The following is a 20170-nucleotide window of genomic DNA, read 5'->3' on the forward strand; positions in this document are numbered from 1 at the left end:
GAACATAGTGAGTGCAAAGCAATCTCTGGCATACTTGATAATGCTAGAACAGTTTTTGGTCGTTTTTCGGACCGTCAAATTTCCTGGGGGGCAGTTGTCGATTGATTTAGCTTTACTGCACAGAGAGGTTCGGTAGTCAATAATAAATTTTTTTTTTTTTTTTTTTTTGAAAAATCACAAATAATTTGCGAGGAAAATATTAAATAAATAATTATAGATACCGGTATCATGGAAAAAAGCTTCTTATGCGCAATATATCATGACTTCGGTGTATATACAAACTTCACACGCATTCATCAGTTACCTTTTACGAATAATTTTTGAAATAATGTAGACAATTTGGATACATTTCAATATGATTGTATGAAGTAAAAAAAAGAACTTTATACATATATCTCTTCGTTTTTTAAATTCATTTGTCACTGCGTTTATCTGTCAAAAAATATAAATACAAAAATTTTATTTGATGGAGCAATAATTATAATGATTAAAAGAAATTATTTCTCAAACTTGATATATATAGCGACAGAGTAATAAATTTTATTTACGTTTATAGTTTTAAAACAGTTGAAAAAAAAAACCCTAACCAAATTGTTTATTGCGATCTAAAAATAAAATATCATTTTATAGTACATGTTTAAAGATGGACTTAAATTAGACGTGACAATTTCAGACTAAATACAGGTATATAAAACTATTAGAATGCAATATTATTAATGTTTAAACTACATTGTAGACATGCAGATATTTAGCATTCCTATAAATTTAGCACATCTCCAGCTCTTTTGTTGAAGGAGGTGAAAAACGCCTAATTTCCGCCATTATTTGAAAACCAGTACTTGTTGATACTTGTTTCACTTTGTTTACCAATGATTCGTTGCCTCCAACGATGATTTGATGAATCGGAGGATGTTTCTGTGAGTTCCATTTTCACCCCATCAAAGAAGTCAAGAGGTAAGACACCAAAACCGACATTTCAAACTTATGAAAATGGAAAATATCTCGGATATGCAGCGTCTCTATTTAACCCGAATGTACTCGGTGTAAACAAATCTGAAAAGTCCTAAACATCCAAATCGCAAACCAAATCAAATAAGCACATTCAAATAATATTGGCAAAAATTGTATAGATTAATAGTGAAATTATTTCAAGTACTGCTTGTTTTAGAGTCTGGTACCTTTAAAATATGATAAATGTTTGATATTCTGCAACTCAGATCATATTCTTAAATTAGCTTCTCAATAAGATAATCAGTCGAAAATTTAAGCCTCAACTAAAACAAACAGAAATTAATGATTTGCAAGTCAATATTAAAGTTTTAAGACAGTGCAGTGTTTGCTACTTATGTTGCAAGTGAACAAAATATCTATTTACAAGAGCATTAACTTTTATGAACTATTGGATATATATTTCAGAAATACGCAAAATGTCGAGCGGTAATAAAACTTCAGCACAAGCTCAGCAGAAGTTTACAAATCTACGTAAACGTCTTGATCAGCTGGGATATAGACAAACCCTTGGATTAGAGTCTTTGCCACTTGTGGAGAAGTTATTCGCAGATCTTGTTCACACTACAGAGAGTTTGAAAAATACCAAACTACAACTTGGAAAGACTGAAGTAGAATCAAAGGATGTGGACAGTGCTATTGAACCATACAAGAGTGATAATGCTAAGTTAGTGAAGGAAAACAATGACCTTCATCAACAAATCATCAAACAAAAAGACGAGTCAGACGCCATAGTAAGAGGTAGTCAATTTTATCTTACTCCTACCTACATGTGTACCGGTATATAAATATTGAATAACAGAGAATATCCCAGTATGTTCATTTTCTGTCAATATTAATATTTACATGACAGCAAAACTACTATGATGTTACGATAGCTAGGTTATAATTTTGTTGTGTGTATGCATTTTTTTTATCATGGAACATTTACCGGTACTGTCTTTTTATAATAGTTGACAGATTTTCCTGAAGCATGAATTTAGAAAGAGTGAATTTTTATTTCAGAACTAAAAGCATCTTTAAGAAAACTAGAGCATGAAAATGCTGATTTGATATTTTTGAACAATCAGTATGTACACAAAGTCAAACAACTAGAGAAGGAGTCAAGGGAGAAATCAGACAGAATTCTCAATTTACAGGAGAAAAATTTCCATGCTGTGGTTCAAACACCAGGTAAAATTGCATGCATTGGCAAAGATGTGTTCTCTGCTTGACAGAAAATAATTACTTACATGAATATAAATATTTGGGTAAATTAGGACCTGAGAATTCAGTTACGTATTAGTATATGTACATGTATTTATGTAAATTTTCTGACAGAAACATAATTTGAATTATTTTGTGTGTAAATATTTCATTTGATTATTTATGAATCTGAATCTGGTACCAAAGTTGTCTGCAAAAAAAAAGATAGACTTCTTGTTTTGATCATAAGTATTTCTGCTAAAAGTCAATTACATGACAGATGTATTATTTTTTCCCAGGAGGTAAAAAGAAAAGCATACCATTCCGGCGACAGCGGATGGAGATTGACTGTGCTGTTCCCCCGTCTGAAGGCCCTATGAAGAATGCCTTCATCGCAGCAGATGACCCCTATGTGGCTGACCTTCTCCAGGTGGCGGACAGCAAAATTGCGGAGCTTGAGAAGAAGGTCAATATGGTGTGCGACGAAAAAGAAGTGCTGGACAGGAAGTTGAAGAGCTTCAAGCAACAGGTAGGGTACCAGAGAGAGGAGGTACATGTAGCTTGAATATTGCTTTGTAGAATCACCTTAGTACTGTATACAGGGTTATTTTCGCCCTTTGTTATTTTGCCCTGCTTCACCTGCAAGCAGTTTTGCCCCGTCTTGAATTTGCTCAGACACAGTTTTGTTATCAGAAGGATAATTTGAGACATTGAATTTTGCCCAGTCTTAAATTCATCCGCTGACAACGAGGGCAAAGATTTCCCTGTGTACAGTAACTGTGAATTATTGTAGATAGACTGTACTAACATTTGCTAACTTTTTGTTTGTTTGGTTAGCTGTTAAGTGTAAACAAAATAATGCACCAGGTAGTGTACATGTACAGGCACATGCAGTATTCGTTAACCGTGCTCTAACGGTAATTCTTTTTCTAGTTAAGATGTTTCTGAGCTAAAATTTGATCTTCAAACCCATAATTGAAATGTGTCTTGCAACAACATTTCTTGGATTGAAACAAAATAAACATAGGCATTGCTCAAAAACATTATGAACAGGAAGTAAATTTGAACTGGTATATACTGGTAGATATTTGTATGTACTCATATAATACTAAAACACTATTGCACATTCTTTTGATTGCTGTCATGAGAATATTTATTTTAGTGACGTAAAAACTTTAACATATTCTATACAAATCCTGTAATTGTAACAAATGGTATAAATTAATATTTAATAATGGGTAGTATTTTGATGGTCTTTGCATCCTAGTGAAAATGTTGGGTCAACAACAAGCAGTTTTTTACATATATATTTTGGTGTAATCAAATAACTGTTTGTGCATCCAGAAAGGAAATTCAAAATTAATACACATACTGATATAATTACAGACAATGCATAACTGAAAAGCATAAAGTTTCTAGTCCCAGTTTATGAACTGCATGACATTAATGTAGTGGATTACATTTTGAAGGAAAAAGTGATGAAGACTAGAGCATAACTATTATCCCACAGCTATATAGCAAATCACTGTTGTGTGTGCATTGGGGGAAGGGACAGAGGGAGTCACAAATTTTTTATGATATTCATATGTATACTGAGGGTCATATTTAGCATAATGGCAGAATTTTAAAGCCCTAATGTTGGGTCTATCATACTACTCTCCAAAGGATCTGGCCTCATCAATGGTCAGCTTATAACCAATGGGCAATATGGAACATCTTTTTAAATAGCAATTCTAATAACTTATCATGCTTTTTGGCCCATATATTTTTTAATTTTTAATTTTTGTTTGGTAGTCTTTGAAGGTGATTTTTCATAACATTACCAGTATTTACTTCATATAAGTTTCATTTTGTGATTTAAAAAGAAAATATCATCAATTTAAAAAAAATTCTGAGTAAACCTCCAACTTATATATATGCTGTCATTCAATAGTATAATGCATATGCCAAATTTCATTTTTCTTTATTTTCATAAAATTGATTGCTTTGGGAGAATTAAAAAATAATAATATTGTTTAGAAATAAAATGTTTTAGCTTTATTATAAATACTCCACAAAATAAACTCATAGATAATACCAAAACTATAAATATCTTCAATAATCCTCAATGCACCGTAGTATTTTTGTCACATACTAAATGTGTTAGCGATCAATAATTCTGCAAAACACTGTGACACTGGAAATGAATTAAATTCCAATACATAAGTTTAGCATAAAACTGACAATGGCAATTTAATTCTGTTGTCCTTCCTTTCCTAAACAGCTAGAATTTATCCACCTTGCAAGATTAAATTTGGCTGATTTAGCTTTCCAATACTGAACATGCATACAGGTATAAATTAAATACCGCTACTCAGAGGGTCACCAAAGGGAAATTCGCTGCTATTAAATTCTTTGAATAATATTGATAAATTTACCAATTAGTCAATTAAATTATGAAAATATGGAATAACGATCAAAGATGTTTTTAAATGATTATCACAGTTTTTCAAAAAAAACAAAAAAATATACCCCACAGTTTTGAGGTCTTATTGTGAAAAAAGATTTAAATGCCGGCTTCTAAATTGCCAATCATTGACCTGTTAAGGGAGTATTCATTGAATGGAACAAGCCAGGACTTGACTGGGTTATAGTAACTGTAGTAAATTCTGCCTGAGAGCGGGAACCAAGAGGGTTCTGTATCACTAAGCTGTAAGGGCATTACGTTTACGCCGGGAATATACTGTTTCGGTCCCCAACACAAAACAGGTGAGGATGTGTAGTGTTAAGGAGAATAGCTTCTTTAAAGTACCAATATATGCTGTGAAAAAAATCATATTGTTTTGCTGATCATCTGTATTTTTGAATTGGTAAAATTGAAGTTCAAGTGCTTGAAACGTGTGTGCATGGATGCATTATTTATTAAATGCATTATGGACTACTAACTTTAGAATTGGATATTGTCAATGTCTGAAGCCAGGCCGCCTTTGTCATTGATTATTGAAATTTTTTCTCTCGGTTTTCATTCCCTGGAGATAGCAATTGTCAATATCGGTGCATGTGTCAGGTGTATTATGGGTATATATTATCAGCAAGGAAATGAAGGTCATTCGCTTAATTCTTCACTGATGAAGTTTATGATGTTGTATTGAGATCAGATCATTTATTGCATATTGTTATGTGTGTGGTTGTGTTTGACATTTGACATAAGATTTGTTGTTGTTGTTTTGCTGTTGTTGGACCTAGTGTAACAATGTATATATTCCCATCAGTCAAGAATTGTTCATAATACATGTACCAGTACTTAGTCTAGTAATTATTGTCAATTTTATGTACACAAAGTCAAAATAAGAGGACCTCTTCAGCAAAAATAGATATTCTTTGAGGTATCATGTAAAAATGTATCATATTGAATATTTTTGTTGAATTATTTCTAGAATTCTAAAATGGCTGGTACATAAAAGTTGTATGTGTACATGCATGTCTCTAGATCCGGGATGCCATTTGTGTGGTTACTGTGGTATAATGGTAATGGTTTTCGATTGGTTTGGGGATTGAACTCTGTTTGAACAAATGTCCATCTTTATGACTAGAAGTGTTTAAAGTTGACTTCTCTTCCAAAATGTTTTATGACAATATATGATAAGATTATGAAGGCAAACTTTTAATGGCAGGTGCTTTATTGATTATTTTTTTTTTAGAAACTGTGAAGGTGTTTTAAATTTTCCGTTATGTTGCTCAGAAATCTCAATTCAAATTCTTTATCAAAAAGAGGTCAGATTTCCTTTTCATTGATTTTATGAAATAAATTGAGATCTACTCTCTTTGGTATGCAGAATACATTGAAATGGATTTTTAATGTCAGCATATTTAATTTTGAAAGAATTTCATAATGATTGGATTTGGTTAATTTAATTTCTGTACAGTACATTAAACTTGTCTTTCATATTGAAAGAAGAAGTATTTCTAATCTAGAGGAATTATTTTGAAAACTCATTTTTTTTGGTGAATTGGGAATATTCCTTGTATTCCATTATACACAACATTTCATGCATTGCTTTGATAACTTGATTAAAGTATGGAGACACAAAAAGACCATTTTGGAACTTCTGTACATTTTTATCTTTATCTTTACAAATTACATTGCCTGTTTATATTCATTATCTGGGGTACCAAAAATGTGGATATAGAAAATGATTGGGCATTTGCCTTGTGAATTGACTGTGGTGTACCTATTCAATATATGGCATACATTTAAAGATAAAATCCTGCAGTAGGCATCAAGCTTGGGCATGATTGGGCTCAGGTGAATTAAAATACTGCCATTTTCCCTTTCTGTTTTTCTTCTCTGCGGGTGCATTTGAGAAGGCATTTATAGGTAGGTAATTGTTTTTAATCAGTATATTCATCATATTTTATACGCCTCTGATATGGTTCAACTTTAGCCTTTGCAGTCTCTGGTGTGGAATGACATTTGGTCTTATTGTGTTACTCTGTAAGGGTGTCCGTTACACAGATCGATAATGGCCCTATTGTTAAAGGTGTGAGATTTTGTTTAGATTTGGTATATTGTTTATATATAAAGGACAAATTGTTACACCCAGTTTTTAACTAACGATTAGGAAAAATCTGACAGAATTTTCTTTTGAGGCCTTCATGTATTTTCATGATAAACCAGTCTGAGACATTAAAATTAGTTTCCCATGCCCAAAGAAGTATACCTATAATTTTGAATTGTTGATTGGGACATCTTTTTTTAGGTGATTAGGCATAAGTGATGTTTTTTAGATAAGATTTCTTTGAATGCATATGATAGTGTCAGCAGCTGTCCAGTTGGTTGTCCCATGTAACATATTTATTTACTCTGTGAATGGCAGAATTATTGGCTATCAAGGCAATCACCTGCTTATCTCAACCCAACACAAACTCTGCAAAGTTTAAATCTTCTGAATTTTGCTAGTCTGACTGTTTAAAGGCACACATACAAGCACACCCCCTTCTTGTCTAAAAGCATACAATTACATTGTTTACCCACTAAGTACTTGATATATATGTGTGTAAGTGAACTAGAGGCATTCCCCCCCACAGGATGTCGAGTAAAGTGACCGACACCAGTAGAAAGAAACGGGTCACGAAAAGGTCGCCGTCCAAAAGTTCAGGGGGAGCAACTGATGGATTAAAGAGAGAGGAGAGGAGAAAAAGCAAGCTCCATGTAATGTGTCTAATAAATATAGTTACTTCACAACGCTAACGTGTAAACCCTTTAGATATTATAAAACACTCAGATATAAGTGCTTCTTGCAGACAGTGCATGGGGTTTGTTCACAATTCATATATATCCATGCATGTGGAAAAAAAAATAAAAAAAAAAAATTATAAGATACTTACAAAATTCTTCCTGTGCAAAGCTTGTAGATTTACATTGCTAGCAGATATCTTCATTTAGTATTCAGTGTACATATATTGACATGTATTTGATTTTAATAGTCTGTATAGAAAATTATTTGATTAGCACTGTTTTGGTTGTTTGGTTTCTAGTGCATCAGTTATTCTACATGTTCATTTCTGATCAGGAATTCTTCTATAAAGCTGATCAATCTATCCTTTGTTGATTCACTTTTATTTTATTAATTCATGCATTTACATTGTGTATTTAAAAGCCATAAGCCATATTGTAGTGTGTAGATTTAAAGTTCTCTCTAACTTGAACAGCCTTTTATAAAGAGAATGGTGTCTGGGGAAAAACTTTCATTTACCACATAAAACTTTCCTCTTGTCTCACAAAAACAAAACAAAACTTAATAAAATTCAACATCTTTAATAGAGCTTGAAATTGTTTATACAGTCAAAGAAAATATTCATAATTTATAAATACATTCACTGACTGACCCGATTTTGAATTCTTTTATGCTTAAATATCTATATTTTCTTTGATGTTTGTCAAGTTTATTGACCAACTAATGGTGTGCCTGTGCTTATTCTAGGTTGCCAACCGAGATGAGGAAATAGAACGACTGAACAGAATGTTGGAGGGTGGTAGACCATCGGACGTTGTGGCCCTTGAGGCCCGCAACAGGGCTAACGAGCGCATGATATCTCACCTGAACATCCAGGTAATGTGTGAAAAGTTCCAGTATATCCTCAATAATAATTACAGATACATGCATCAGTTACTTGTACTTCAGTTTGGACTACAAGTCATAAGCTCAGAATTCATGACAATTTCAAAATTTCATGTATCCTCAAGCATCATAGTTGTATGAAGTATGTGACTCTATTTTTTTTTTTTAATTTGAATGCTTTTACTTTTAAAAAGATATGCTAGAATACTGTTTTTTCATTATTTATTTTTGTGGAATTTAGAAGAATACACAGTTTTAAGGAAATTAAACAATGGTCTGACCCAATTGTTTCAACATTTCCTTCAGTGAACATTTGTTGCCTGTCTCACCATCAAAATCCACTTAAATTAGTTGCTCATTAAATTATGATAAAATCATACCAAGCATCTGCACACAATAACAATAAGACTTGCTCAAGTATAGTTTTGATATTTATATAAACATTGTTTTTTGCAGATTGACTTCCTGCAGCAGAAAACTCGTGAACTCGAGAGGAAGTACCAGGATTGCAATGCGATTAAAGAGGAACAGGAAGTGAGTCTGAGTAAGAGTAAAATCACCATCCGAGACCAAGAGGCTCGAATCCAGGAGTTGGAGCTTGATCTCCGAGATGTGGATCGGATGGCCAAGCGGTTGGAGACGGACAAGAACCAAGTGGTCCGCACCGCCGATCGGGAGATGATGGAGGCCAAGGTAGGGTTGTCATGGAGATCAACATATTATTGCAGTAAATGTTCTATAGTATTTGATTGGTTGTTTTAGCCCACTGTTTATATTTAAATTTACATTTTCACCTTGTTTTTGCACTTGTATTAAAAAAATTTTTTTAAAAATATTTTGCAGGATGAACTTGAGAAATCAAGACATGAACTGGAAGATTTAGATCTTACTATTGCTCAATACAAAGCTGTAAGTCAGTTGCAAAATATTTGTTTAAATCATGCTTTGTTTTTCTTCTTGACTTTTATCAAGCTTACTGGTATTAAGCTCTAGATAGTCACATTCATAATGCCAAAATATATTTCTATAAAAGCACTGTATAGCGCTGTTTGGTAATCACATTTATTCTATTGATTAATCAGAAAGAGATATGGGACTGTTTATCAAATCTTTATCAATTGCTACTGTTTATTTTGATACTGTAGGAGAACCAGAGAATGAACAAAGAGATCAGTGAGGTGAAGGCTCAGCTCTCAGTCAAGAACGGCGACCTGCTCCGATTGGAGGAACTACTGGACCGTGTCCAGGAGGACAAGAAACGCCTCAGCAACCGATGTAACAAGATGATGACCAACGGTAAGTAGCGATATTGTAATAAAACAAATTGCTAAAGGAAGGTGTGAAACATCTATGATCCCCTGTTGTGTTCTAAACTGATTGGAAGAAAAAGCCTTTAGTGTCATGTAAAATGAAACTAAGAGTGTTACCTTAATCTTTTGTTTGTCTGCAGAAAAGGAACTTGTTTTGGAAATTGAAAGACTGAAGAGGAAGAATGGCCCTGCAACCACAGTCAACGGCAAGAAACCAAAGTCGGCCACTAAGCTGGATGCATTCATCCGAAGCATCGAGGAGGAGAGGAATTACTACAAGGATCAGACCGAGGCTCTACAGAAGATGCTGAGGGGAGAGATCCCATCCCGTAGTAGAAGTCCCGTCCGATCCCGACCATCCTCTCGCAGTAGTAGTCCCGTCAGAGATGCTGCTAACAAGTCCGATAAAAAGGTATCATTTGGAGAAAAAGATTTAGAATTTAGACAATAATTTGTAAGCTTTCGGATAATTTTGTCTTTTGAGCATGAAATTTGTGATGTTTACTGTAAATTCCTTATTTTAAATGAGTACTAAAATCGGCTTTTCCACTGTTTTGGATCAGATCATGAGAATATAAAATAGCAAACACCAATTTTTTGTTATAATTTCATATAGCTCAAAACTGTCTGAAAAATAAATCAGAAATTTTTAAAATCTGCGAGGACTGCTTCTTACAATTTTATGTGGACATTAATACCTTGCATATAATAAGGAATTTACAGTAATCTGAAGGTCAGATAAAAGCTTCCTGAGGTAATTGAGACTTACACACTGATTTGCTTGCTACTAATTAATTTCATCTTTTGAGCATGGGATTGGTGATATTTCATCTTTATAGGTCATAAGTTTTTTAGCATGGGAATTGACAATTGGTGATTTTGTTTTTACAGACGGTTGCTCAGTATGAGACGATAATTCGTGTGATGGAGGAGGAGAGAGACTACTATAAGAAGGAGTATGAAGTCCTTAAGGCTGTCAGAAAGTCCTCGTCGTCTGCTCGAGCCACTCCTACCAAGGTCGGTCCTAGATTAAATATCTTTGTCTGATTTCATGATGCCATTTTCATTTGAATAAATGGCTAGTAGATGTTTTATTTCAATATTGGAGAAAGCTAGCACCAATTATTCAGATAAAATATTCTGAAAGTTATTTGTTTGTGCAATTTTTGAGTAAAGCAAAATACAGGATAGCACTTGTAGTAAATTTTCTACTGAATTTTAATATTCTTTATACATGTATTGGATCCCTCATTTGCAGAGTTTCACCTCAGATGATCCAGAGCTATCAAAGGTCATCAGAGAAAGAGATGACCTGAAGGCCCTATTGGACAAGTTTGAGAGACACATGGCAGAGGTAGGATAATATTGAAATTTTCATCTTTTTCTGTGACAAGTATCCTAATCCTTGAAAGCCTTTGGAAATTTTTTTTCCAGTTTTTAGCTAATGTTTTCTTATTTAAATTTTTTTTTCTGTGGTCAGTATCCTATTCCTTGAGAACATTTGGAATTTTTTTTTGCATGTTTTAGCTAGTGTTTTATGTTACAGATTCAAGCCAATGTCAAGGTTCTGACTGCAGAGAGAGACAAGCTAAACATTATGTATGAGGAGGTTAGTGTGCTTGAAATGTATTTTTTAGTAATATTAAAAAAATAAGATTTTATAATAATTTTTATTTTCCAAAAGGATGAAAAATTTTGAAAAAGGATTAAATGATGAAGAAACATTTTTTCAATCCTTCTGAAAGTATAAAAATTAAGTTAGGCATAAGTGATACATGTATTAAGTTAAAAATTGCACCTTAATTATTTATACTCTAAATTGCATATAAATTTATTTCTAGACTAAAGACGAGCTCCAGAGAGTAAGGAGGGAGCTTGTGAAATCTCCTAAGTCCCCCAAGACCTCACTGGCTGCCCAGGCCATCCTACGGCGGGTGGAGACGGAGAGAGACGACGCTCTCCAGGACTTACGACGTATGACAACGGAGAGAGACAGCCTCAGAGAGAGGCTGAAAATCGCCACCGAAACCTCCCTCTCTGACAGAGCTAAGCTTGAGCAGAAGATTGAGGATCTCGACTCTGCTCTACATCATGTAAATATTTTTTTTGCAACTCTTCTCTTGTGAATGAATCGTATCTGTTTGATTTTAAACTGTTTAAACATAGTGGAATTTGAAATAGTCAAATTTTTTATCTGTAGAACAAAAATACAAAAAAAGGAAAATAATATGATAATTTTTTTTAAAATACTTAATCATGGATCAATTTGTTTTCTTAAAAATCAAAGGGATAAAAGTAATTTAATGTAAATTTATTATTATATTTTAAGTTAAAGATAATTTGGATAAGATTCCGTCCTAATAATATTTTATAAATTAGCTTCAATACGATGTACATTGTTTGATGAATATTTGATCAGGCCGAGGTGGAGAAGAATGAGATGTCCCTTAGGATCGCCACACTGAGGGAGGACGTGAGGAGCTATGAGGACCAGGTGAAGGAGCAGGCCCTGCGCCTCGGACAGGCTCAGGACAACCAGGCCCAGAGCAGGTCCACGGCAGAGCAGATGAAGTAAGGCTGCTTTCAAAGAATTGATATACAGAATTTAAATTTTCATTGATCAAATACATGTATGCAGAATTTAGGGATGACATTTTGAGGATAATCAAATCATTTATTTGATAAAGATTTATCATTATTGAAACATTACTTAATATTTTGGTAATGTTTTCTTGAATTAACAGTTCACAAAGTTTAAATTATCTGATTCCACAACAATAAAATGAAAAAAATGACTAAAGCATTGATCTCTGATTATCACAGATTGATTGCTGAGGAAACAGAGAAATCTTTGGAGGACTCACAGAAGAGACTGTCCCACAGAGAGAGGGAACTCCACAACCAGGAGGAGCGAGGACTTGCCCTCGAGGAGAAGTGTGGGGAGCTGAAGCGGGCCCTGGAGATAGCCAAGGACGACATCAGTCAGCTCAGGGCTACCATCAACGCCATGGACAGGGAAAAAGACTCTCTGCAGCACACTGTGGACGACAAAACAGAAAAAATTGCCCACCTTAATGAAGATATCTTACACAAGGTAATTGCTGTGGCAGTTTTCTTTAATAAAATATATGATTGATGAATGTATAAAATATTTTGATTAAAGTTTTTATAAGGAGCAACTCAGCTACATGTATCAATGATAGGTAATATTAGATGTCTCTGTAAATTGTAGGAGAAGATGTTGAGTGACCTAAAGATTCGAGTGAGTGAGCTTGAAGCACAGTTAGAGTAAGTATTTATTCTTAAAGTGTTGAATCGTAAATGATAATTTTCATAATTAGTGAATTGATATGCCTTCTTAAAAACAAGAAAATTCATTTTAAAAATACAATTTTGTTTTCAGTTGATGAAATATAAATCTTAACAACACATATTTCCTAATTATTCTGTTATATAGGCATGCTAATGACAACCTTAGCCTGAAGGATCGTGAGCTAAAGAGCATGCGTCGTCAACTAGACAGTACGTCGGAAGACCTGAGTGAATCGAGCAGGAGTAAAGACATCGCGCTGCGGGAGAATCGACGTCTGCAGGACGACCTTTCCGTGATGACCCGAGAGAACCAGAAGTTGAACTCTGAACTCCAAGAGACGCTGGAAGAAAGGGAACAGCTCAAACACCAGGTTCAGGACTACATCATGGAGGTCAAACGCATCGAAGACGTGCTCGCACGGAAGGTCAGTTTAAAAAAAATTGTCCTGTGAACATTATTTGTAACAGTATTAATCTTCCCACCTAAAAAATAATTTTAAATGGGTCATTTCATATGTATTTACATATCTTGTTAGGGTAACAAAAAATATCAAAAATATTTGTATTGCCATATCTTTCTTTGTATATTTAGTTATAAATTCATGCGTTTTTCAGAAAAGAAAAATAAAATGTTTCATTTTTCAAGGAGATTTTCATGACTATCAACTCTTATTCTTTTCATTTTTTTTTTTAATATGTGGTGAACATTAATTTGCAGTGGTTATGAGTTTGTGCATAATTCTTCTGTATTTTCATACAAAAATTAAAGTAAATTACATTCTTTATGTGATATAGTATGTTAATCATGGTTTTTATCAACTGCCATTATTGTGTTACAGGAGAATGAGAGAACGGACCTGTTGGATCAGTACAGGGCTCTGTCCGCTGAGGCCGAACAGTACCAGACCTCAACTCATCAGCTCGAGAGCGAGGGATCCAATCTCAGGCTCGAGCTGATGACCAAGGACTCAGAACTCAGGCGAGCAAGGGACAAGCTTGACAACCTCGAAAGGGAGATTCAGGAGGTAGGACTATTTGTTTGTTGATCTATAGTCAAAGTTCACGCAAGTTTAATACTCATGTTTTCTATCCATGATTCTGGTTCTACTCTTGTTAACTTTATCATAGGTTGAATTTAGTAGAAGGAAAGTTAAGGTATTTTAAACTGTTTTTCAAGTTATCAGTTTAGTTTCCTGTTGTTATTTTATTTCATATTTGATTTCATTTCACACTATTTCTACTTATTTTTCATGAAAATTAATTCAAGACAGATAATACAATGTATATCATTATATTATACTATAAATGCTTTGTATATTAAAACATTGTCACTCGACATGAGATTTGTCCTATGGTTTTAGAAAATCTGTAAGTTAATAGGTTTAAATAAGGCTTAGAATTAGCAAGAGACTGCATCAGTTTAAAGTAATTGATTTTCTTCCTAATCTTGTCTGACTTTTTACCTGTCTTGCTTGCAGCACTTGAATGCAGAGCAGGCCTACGAGTTACAGGTATCCAACCTGACACGCTCTGTCGGTAACTTGGAGGAGGCCATGAGACAGACCGAGGAAGACAAACAGAACCTGCTGGAAGATCTGACAGCGGTCCGTGAACTCTGTGCCAAGCTGGAGGCCACCAAGGAGTCTATACAACGACAATTCACCTCAACCTCACTCGACAAGGAACAGGTGAGGGTTTTTGTGAATTGAGTTATCTCCCTTAAATACTGTATCATCACACTAGATTTATGCTGAATATACGTATATATTATTTGTATTATGAATTTAGTCATGGTATACTAGTTCAACTAATAAAAGTAAATTTGTAAGTACAGTGTTAAAAGATTTTTTTTTTTATTTAGTGAGGATTTTAATATTGCATGTTTTGATGTTCAATTATGATTGATTGCATTCCTAATTTTTGTTTCTTACTAATAAGATTTGAAAGAAAACTTTTTAAATCTATTACATTAATATTGGATTTTTTCTGCCGGATGCTATTCTTCTATAATATTTTGCTGTTTTGTTTCCACCCCCAAAAATTCAATTTCAATATTGTTACATGTATTTAAAAATCATCTATACAAAATTCACAAAAATATAAATAAGATTGTGAAAAAATAATTTACATTTTTGGAATCAAAATGCAAAACATTTGCACCTGCAGAAAAAAAGATATATCTACATGTATATGGATTTATTACCTTTTAAAAATAGAGGGAAATACTGACTGAGCATTATTTCCATTACAGTTATCGAGCCTGATAGATGACATGAAGCAGGAGACAGAGCTGCTGAAGCAACAGCTGGGGAGTGAGCGCAGTAACAGTAAGAACCTGGAGGGGCTGTTACAGAACAACCGCGAGAAGGAGTTCCAGAGCCAGCTCGTGCAGCAGGAGAAGTCCTCCGAGATCCAGATGTTGAAGGACAGGCTGGCACTCAACGAAAGCAAGATGTAAGTCTGTCACTCATTTGAACTGGTTCACAGAATTACCCTATTTTAAACTGGATTTTTTTACGTGGATACTTCTTTTGGTGATAAATTTAGGAAGAATCATCTGGTGCATGAAACATCAACTCTTATTATGAAAAGAAATGTGTTTTCTTAAGATAGTTGTGTAGTCATTAATTTAGAAAACGCCAAAACAAAATCATGAAGGATAAAAATATGATAACTATTTTAGAATAAAAAACGTATGTTAACCCATATGGCAAAGAAACAGCTAATAGGATATTGAACACAATGAGGAAAATCAAACACTTTGAACCTTGACTGTTTAAACTGTTAGTATTTAAAGAAGGTTCCGTCTTTTCATGTACAAGTATAAGAATCTACTTTTGGAGATTGTAACAAATTATTTCATATGGTAATTTCACAAAAAAACTGGTCATGCAAATATACCTCTCATGTTTTTTTTTAATTCAATGACATTACAAAACCAATTCCAAATATTTGAAAGCTCTTTCTCTCATGTAAATATCTTCAATACTTTCAGTCAAAGTCAAGGACGGGAAATTGCATCACTAAGAACTCGCAACGTGGAACTAGAAGGTGACGTTGAGAGGCTTCGGCGGAACTTGACCAGTGAAAAGTTTGAGCGGGAGCGGGCGGTACAGGAACTACGACGTCACAACATCAACCCCCCCATCCCCACAATGGAGTACAGCAGCTACCCAGGCTACAACAGGAGCTTCACTGCCAGAGCTAGGTCAAGGTCGCGATCAAGGTCACCTAGCCCATCAAGGTCAGTTAATAATCTTTTCTTCCTAAATTTTAAAACAGAATACTGTGCTTTCAATCATACATGTATTAGTCATGGCATCAATTTACAAGCTTCTTTTTTTTAAATCCAGTTTTATAAGGGACACAAATTTGTGGACATTGGCTTTAAATTTTGTTAATTTGCCAAACAAGGAAAGAACAAGATACTGTGGAATCATTAGATTTTGTGGTGGCTCAATTTTCATTGAATTCATGGGTACCTCTCATCCACGAATTAACATCCTCCACGAATTAATAAATTGGGGTAATAAAGTAATATTTCCTCTGTGGGTTTAAGAGAATACACGAAATTGCGTCACCACGAACCTGTAAAATTTCAGCAATCCACGAAAATTGGACCCCACGAAAATTAATGATTCCACAGTACAGTATTGACATTATTTGGCTGCAAAATTTACAAAATTTTCAACGTCTTTGTTCGGGTTATTGATGTTGTGCATTGTACTAAGTATGATATTAGCTGAATCCTATAGGCACTAAAATAACGTCATTTTTCGTTATGACATCATTTTTGTTTTGTAATGTGCACTAAATATGGAATGCTTGTTCTGTGCGTTACTATATGATGTTTTATGAGTAGTTTTCATTAAAATTAGACACTTTCACATGCGACAACCACTTTTATTGCTTACATGCAGGCTCATAATTTCATCATTTATTCATACAATTAAAATGGTGTTGGTTGTCACATGTGAAGAATACAAATTTTTTTTAAAATGAATACAGAAAATTATATTTTACCGACGTCAATATTACACTTTTATCTATTGTTATCGACGTCAACAACCCTTTTGATCTCAGTCTCACCTTTACAAAAGGAATATAAAGTGGAAAAGTGAGACTGAGATCAAAAGTGAGCTCGTCTAATTTTATGGTCTCGGGGCCCGATGTATATTTGTAAAAAATTAAGGATTCAAGAATAATACTTTTGTTTTTATTTAGTTATTTTAAACAAACTTAAATATTTATTTCTTTACTTAAGAGAAACTAAACAATTGTACTTTCTCAAAAATAATATATAGTTTTATATTTTGTGTAATTTTAAATTTGATTTTTTTCCTATAATACACTAGATGAAGCCCCGCGGAAGCACAGGAATGAACAGACTTAATATTATGCAATGCTCAATATGTTTTTATTTTTTATTTATTTTTTTTATTTTAACTCAAACCATTGAGTGGAAATAATTGATCAGTAGATAAAGTTCCTTCCTTGATCTTGTCTGAAAGTTTCTGACTTAATCTTTATAAGACACTTTAAACATTTAGATAAAGTTCCTTCCATGATCTTGTCTCAAAATTTTTGACTCCATCTTTCTCAGACAGCTTTAGAAAAAAATGTTTTCCTGTACTTTGGTAAAATGGAAGATGTAAGGTACTTGTATTTAACTGACTCGCTACACCTTGGAATAGTTTCTCAAATCAACAGAAAATTACTTGATTATAAAAGATATAATGTGGTATAATGCATCAGAAGTATATACATGTACATGTATTCATATAGGCGAATATATGTAAAAAAAAAAATTGTTGTTTAAACACTTATAATTTCACAAGTTCAGTGAAATAGGCTGCATGCAGATTTAAACAGTTTGAAACAGGTTATCTCCGGTTCACAAGCCCGAAACTCATGCACAGATACCGGTATGTTTTTACAACACAGATTAACAGCAAATCGACAATTTCTCACGGAAAAATGCATGGTGTCACATTTAAAATTTCGACATTTTGCCAAAAACTGAACAGTTTTCAGTATAAATTTCAAGATGTAAATGTTTAAATCACACATATTAGTTAGACACCATTGGATTTGATAAATTCAAGGCTTTTCAAAATGTTTTGTGCTGTGTATATTTGTAACACGGCATATTTCGGCCAATAACATCCCTTGTTCTTTGTGGTCAATGAATATTGATGAAACCACAAGTAGTTAGGAAATAAATGTAAACTTTTGATAGACAGAGCAAAAGAGTTTTCTTGGAAATCCACTGCTCTTTCATGTTTTGACTAAATATTGAAGTGGCTCAAATTATGGTGATTAATCATTAGACAATCGGATTAGACAATGTTCTTGGAAAAAGTAATATGAAATTGAATGCTATACATTTTTTCACTACCCCCACCCCCCAAAAATAAAATCATATTCCTTATAGAGGTTTTCAATACTTTGATTTCGTTTTAGATACAGAAGTCCGGACACATCCTTCCTGAGTTCCTCAGCCAGAAGAGCTCGGAGTCCGGAGAGAAGCAGCTACCTGGACGATCCATCGGAAACATCCACCAAAGGAATCGGACAGGACGTCTTATGATCCCCACACAGCAGCAAAAACAGCCCCACCAACTTAGTTACCAAAATACTTTAAACAAATGATGCATATTTTTATACATATAGATATAAATGTTCAGTATGCATGTAGACTATTGACAAATACGAGTTGAATAGATCAAATATGAATGTGGTGTGTATGAAATCCACTGCCCGGACAGATTTAGACATCTCCTGTGATATCAGACACAATGGCTCTAGATTTCCTAGCTAATTATATTTTGATGATAACAGAGCAAGAGAAATGAAGATGGCGTAGTCTCTCCTATTGGTGTAGAAGGTCTTTTTTTTAGCACCTAGTTTTTCTTGATATTTTAGATTCGTTACGTCTGTGATATTTCCACATTTATATATTCCATCAGTGCTTTTGGTACTGATGCATTCATGTACTCAATGAATTTGATTATTACTAATTAGCCTCTGATTTGGTTAAATTTTAAGTTTGTTAATGTGCATAATCAGTTATTCTCAACATGAATCTGTTGCAAATTGACTCGGAGAAAGAATTACTCCCTCATTGTTTTGTTATATATCATTGTACTGATGGCAGATACATGTATATATTGAAATGGTGTGCTGGGAAGGCATTCCGATAAGCTTCCATCTTATCTGTTTAGTGTTGATTGCACTGGTATTCGTTTTGAAAAATAAGTTTTATGCTCATTATAAGTCAATGTATTGATGTCAGATTCTCAACATTGATAATTTGTCTTGAAGAAAAATCTGAATTATCTCCCTTAATGACAATAATCTAAGTCCTTTGAAAAAAACATGTTTCCGTCCATTTCATAGATTATCAATATTTTATTATTGCCAGTTTTGTTTGAATTTTTTTATTGATTTTTTTTAGTTAAACATATTCTTTTATGTGTATATTTAATAATTTATTTGCATTTTTTTTCTGTCATTGAATGAATGTATTCTGTAGCAATATCATGCATTTACCACAATATTTAATCCACCTAGGATCAAAATTGGCATTTAGTACAAGCAAATTTATTTCAATAGCGGAAATCAATACACAGGAAAATGTTGACAAATTCAGTCAAATTATATCACCTACATCTCGGAAGTAATGATACTATTCTTCATTTTGGTTTCGAAGAGTGTTGATTTTTTTCTTTCTCTCTCTCTCTCTCTTTCTGTTTGTGTTTTTTTTAAGGGTAAACAAATACTGCATTGTGTCAAAAGTAAATTTGATGGCAGAGTTTGTGACTAAGTATGTTTATACTTTGGACTCTGCTCATAGCTTAGCCTTGTCGGGTGCAAGATCTATAAAAGACAAGCTGACCGAGTTTATTTTGTATTTATAAGTGCATGTCAAAGAGTTTACGTATCACAATGCATGTGTTTGTTAGTCAGTCTGATTTAACACAAATTGTTTCTTTTCTTTCAGTACTAAATAATTTATGAATATTATCATAAAACATGTATTTACAAAAATAAATTATTTACAAAGAAAAAAGAACTTTTCCTCTATTTATTATTTTTTTTAGTACATGTTTATTCAAAATTAGCAAGATGAGGATTATTAATTGTTTGAGATATCTGAATTATTCAACATGTTCATTCTTCCAATAAAAAAGAAGCTTATTCTAGATTGTGATATTTACATAGAGGAAGGGGTGGGGTATAAACATGTGCTCT

General features: G+C 33.5%; 1 protein-coding gene across 4 annotated transcripts; it reads left to right on the top strand.

The window, feature by feature from the left end:
- Window positions 1–797: 797 nt before the first annotated feature.
- LOC105336260 (centrosomal protein of 135 kDa) lies at window positions 798–18565 on the top strand. 4 transcript variants are annotated; one of them, XM_066076625.1, is made up of 22 exons: window positions 798–954; window positions 1417–1749; window positions 2014–2181; window positions 2493–2722; window positions 8157–8285; window positions 8751–8987; window positions 9138–9203; window positions 9440–9590; window positions 9745–10016; window positions 10496–10621; window positions 10863–10958; window positions 11151–11213; window positions 11446–11697; window positions 12024–12175; window positions 12428–12698; window positions 12837–12892; window positions 13062–13341; window positions 13756–13941; window positions 14395–14604; window positions 15168–15370; window positions 15912–16160; window positions 18380–18565. In XM_066076625.1, exons 2-22 carry the CDS (start codon window positions 1428–1430, stop codon window positions 18504–18506), a joined length of 3846 nt encoding a protein of 1281 aa, XP_065932697.1. In that variant the 5' UTR covers window positions 798–954; window positions 1417–1427; the 3' UTR covers window positions 18507–18565. The 4 variants fall into 4 exon arrangements, with proteins under 4 accessions (XP_065932697.1, XP_065932699.1, XP_065932698.1 ...); XM_066076626.1 differs by lacking the exons at window positions 798–954; window positions 1417–1749; window positions 2014–2181; window positions 2493–2722 and adding exons at window positions 4802–4941; window positions 7261–7384; XM_066076627.1 differs by lacking the exons at window positions 798–954; window positions 1417–1749; window positions 2014–2181; window positions 2493–2722 and adding an exon at window positions 4787–4941.
- The last annotated feature ends 1605 nt before the right edge of the window (window positions 18566–20170 follow it).

The sequence above is a fragment of the Magallana gigas genome, chromosome 2, assembly GCF_963853765.1.
Source record: "Magallana gigas chromosome 2, xbMagGiga1.1, whole genome shotgun sequence".
Classification (NCBI taxonomy): Eukaryota; Metazoa; Mollusca; class Bivalvia; order Ostreida; family Ostreidae; genus Magallana; species Magallana gigas.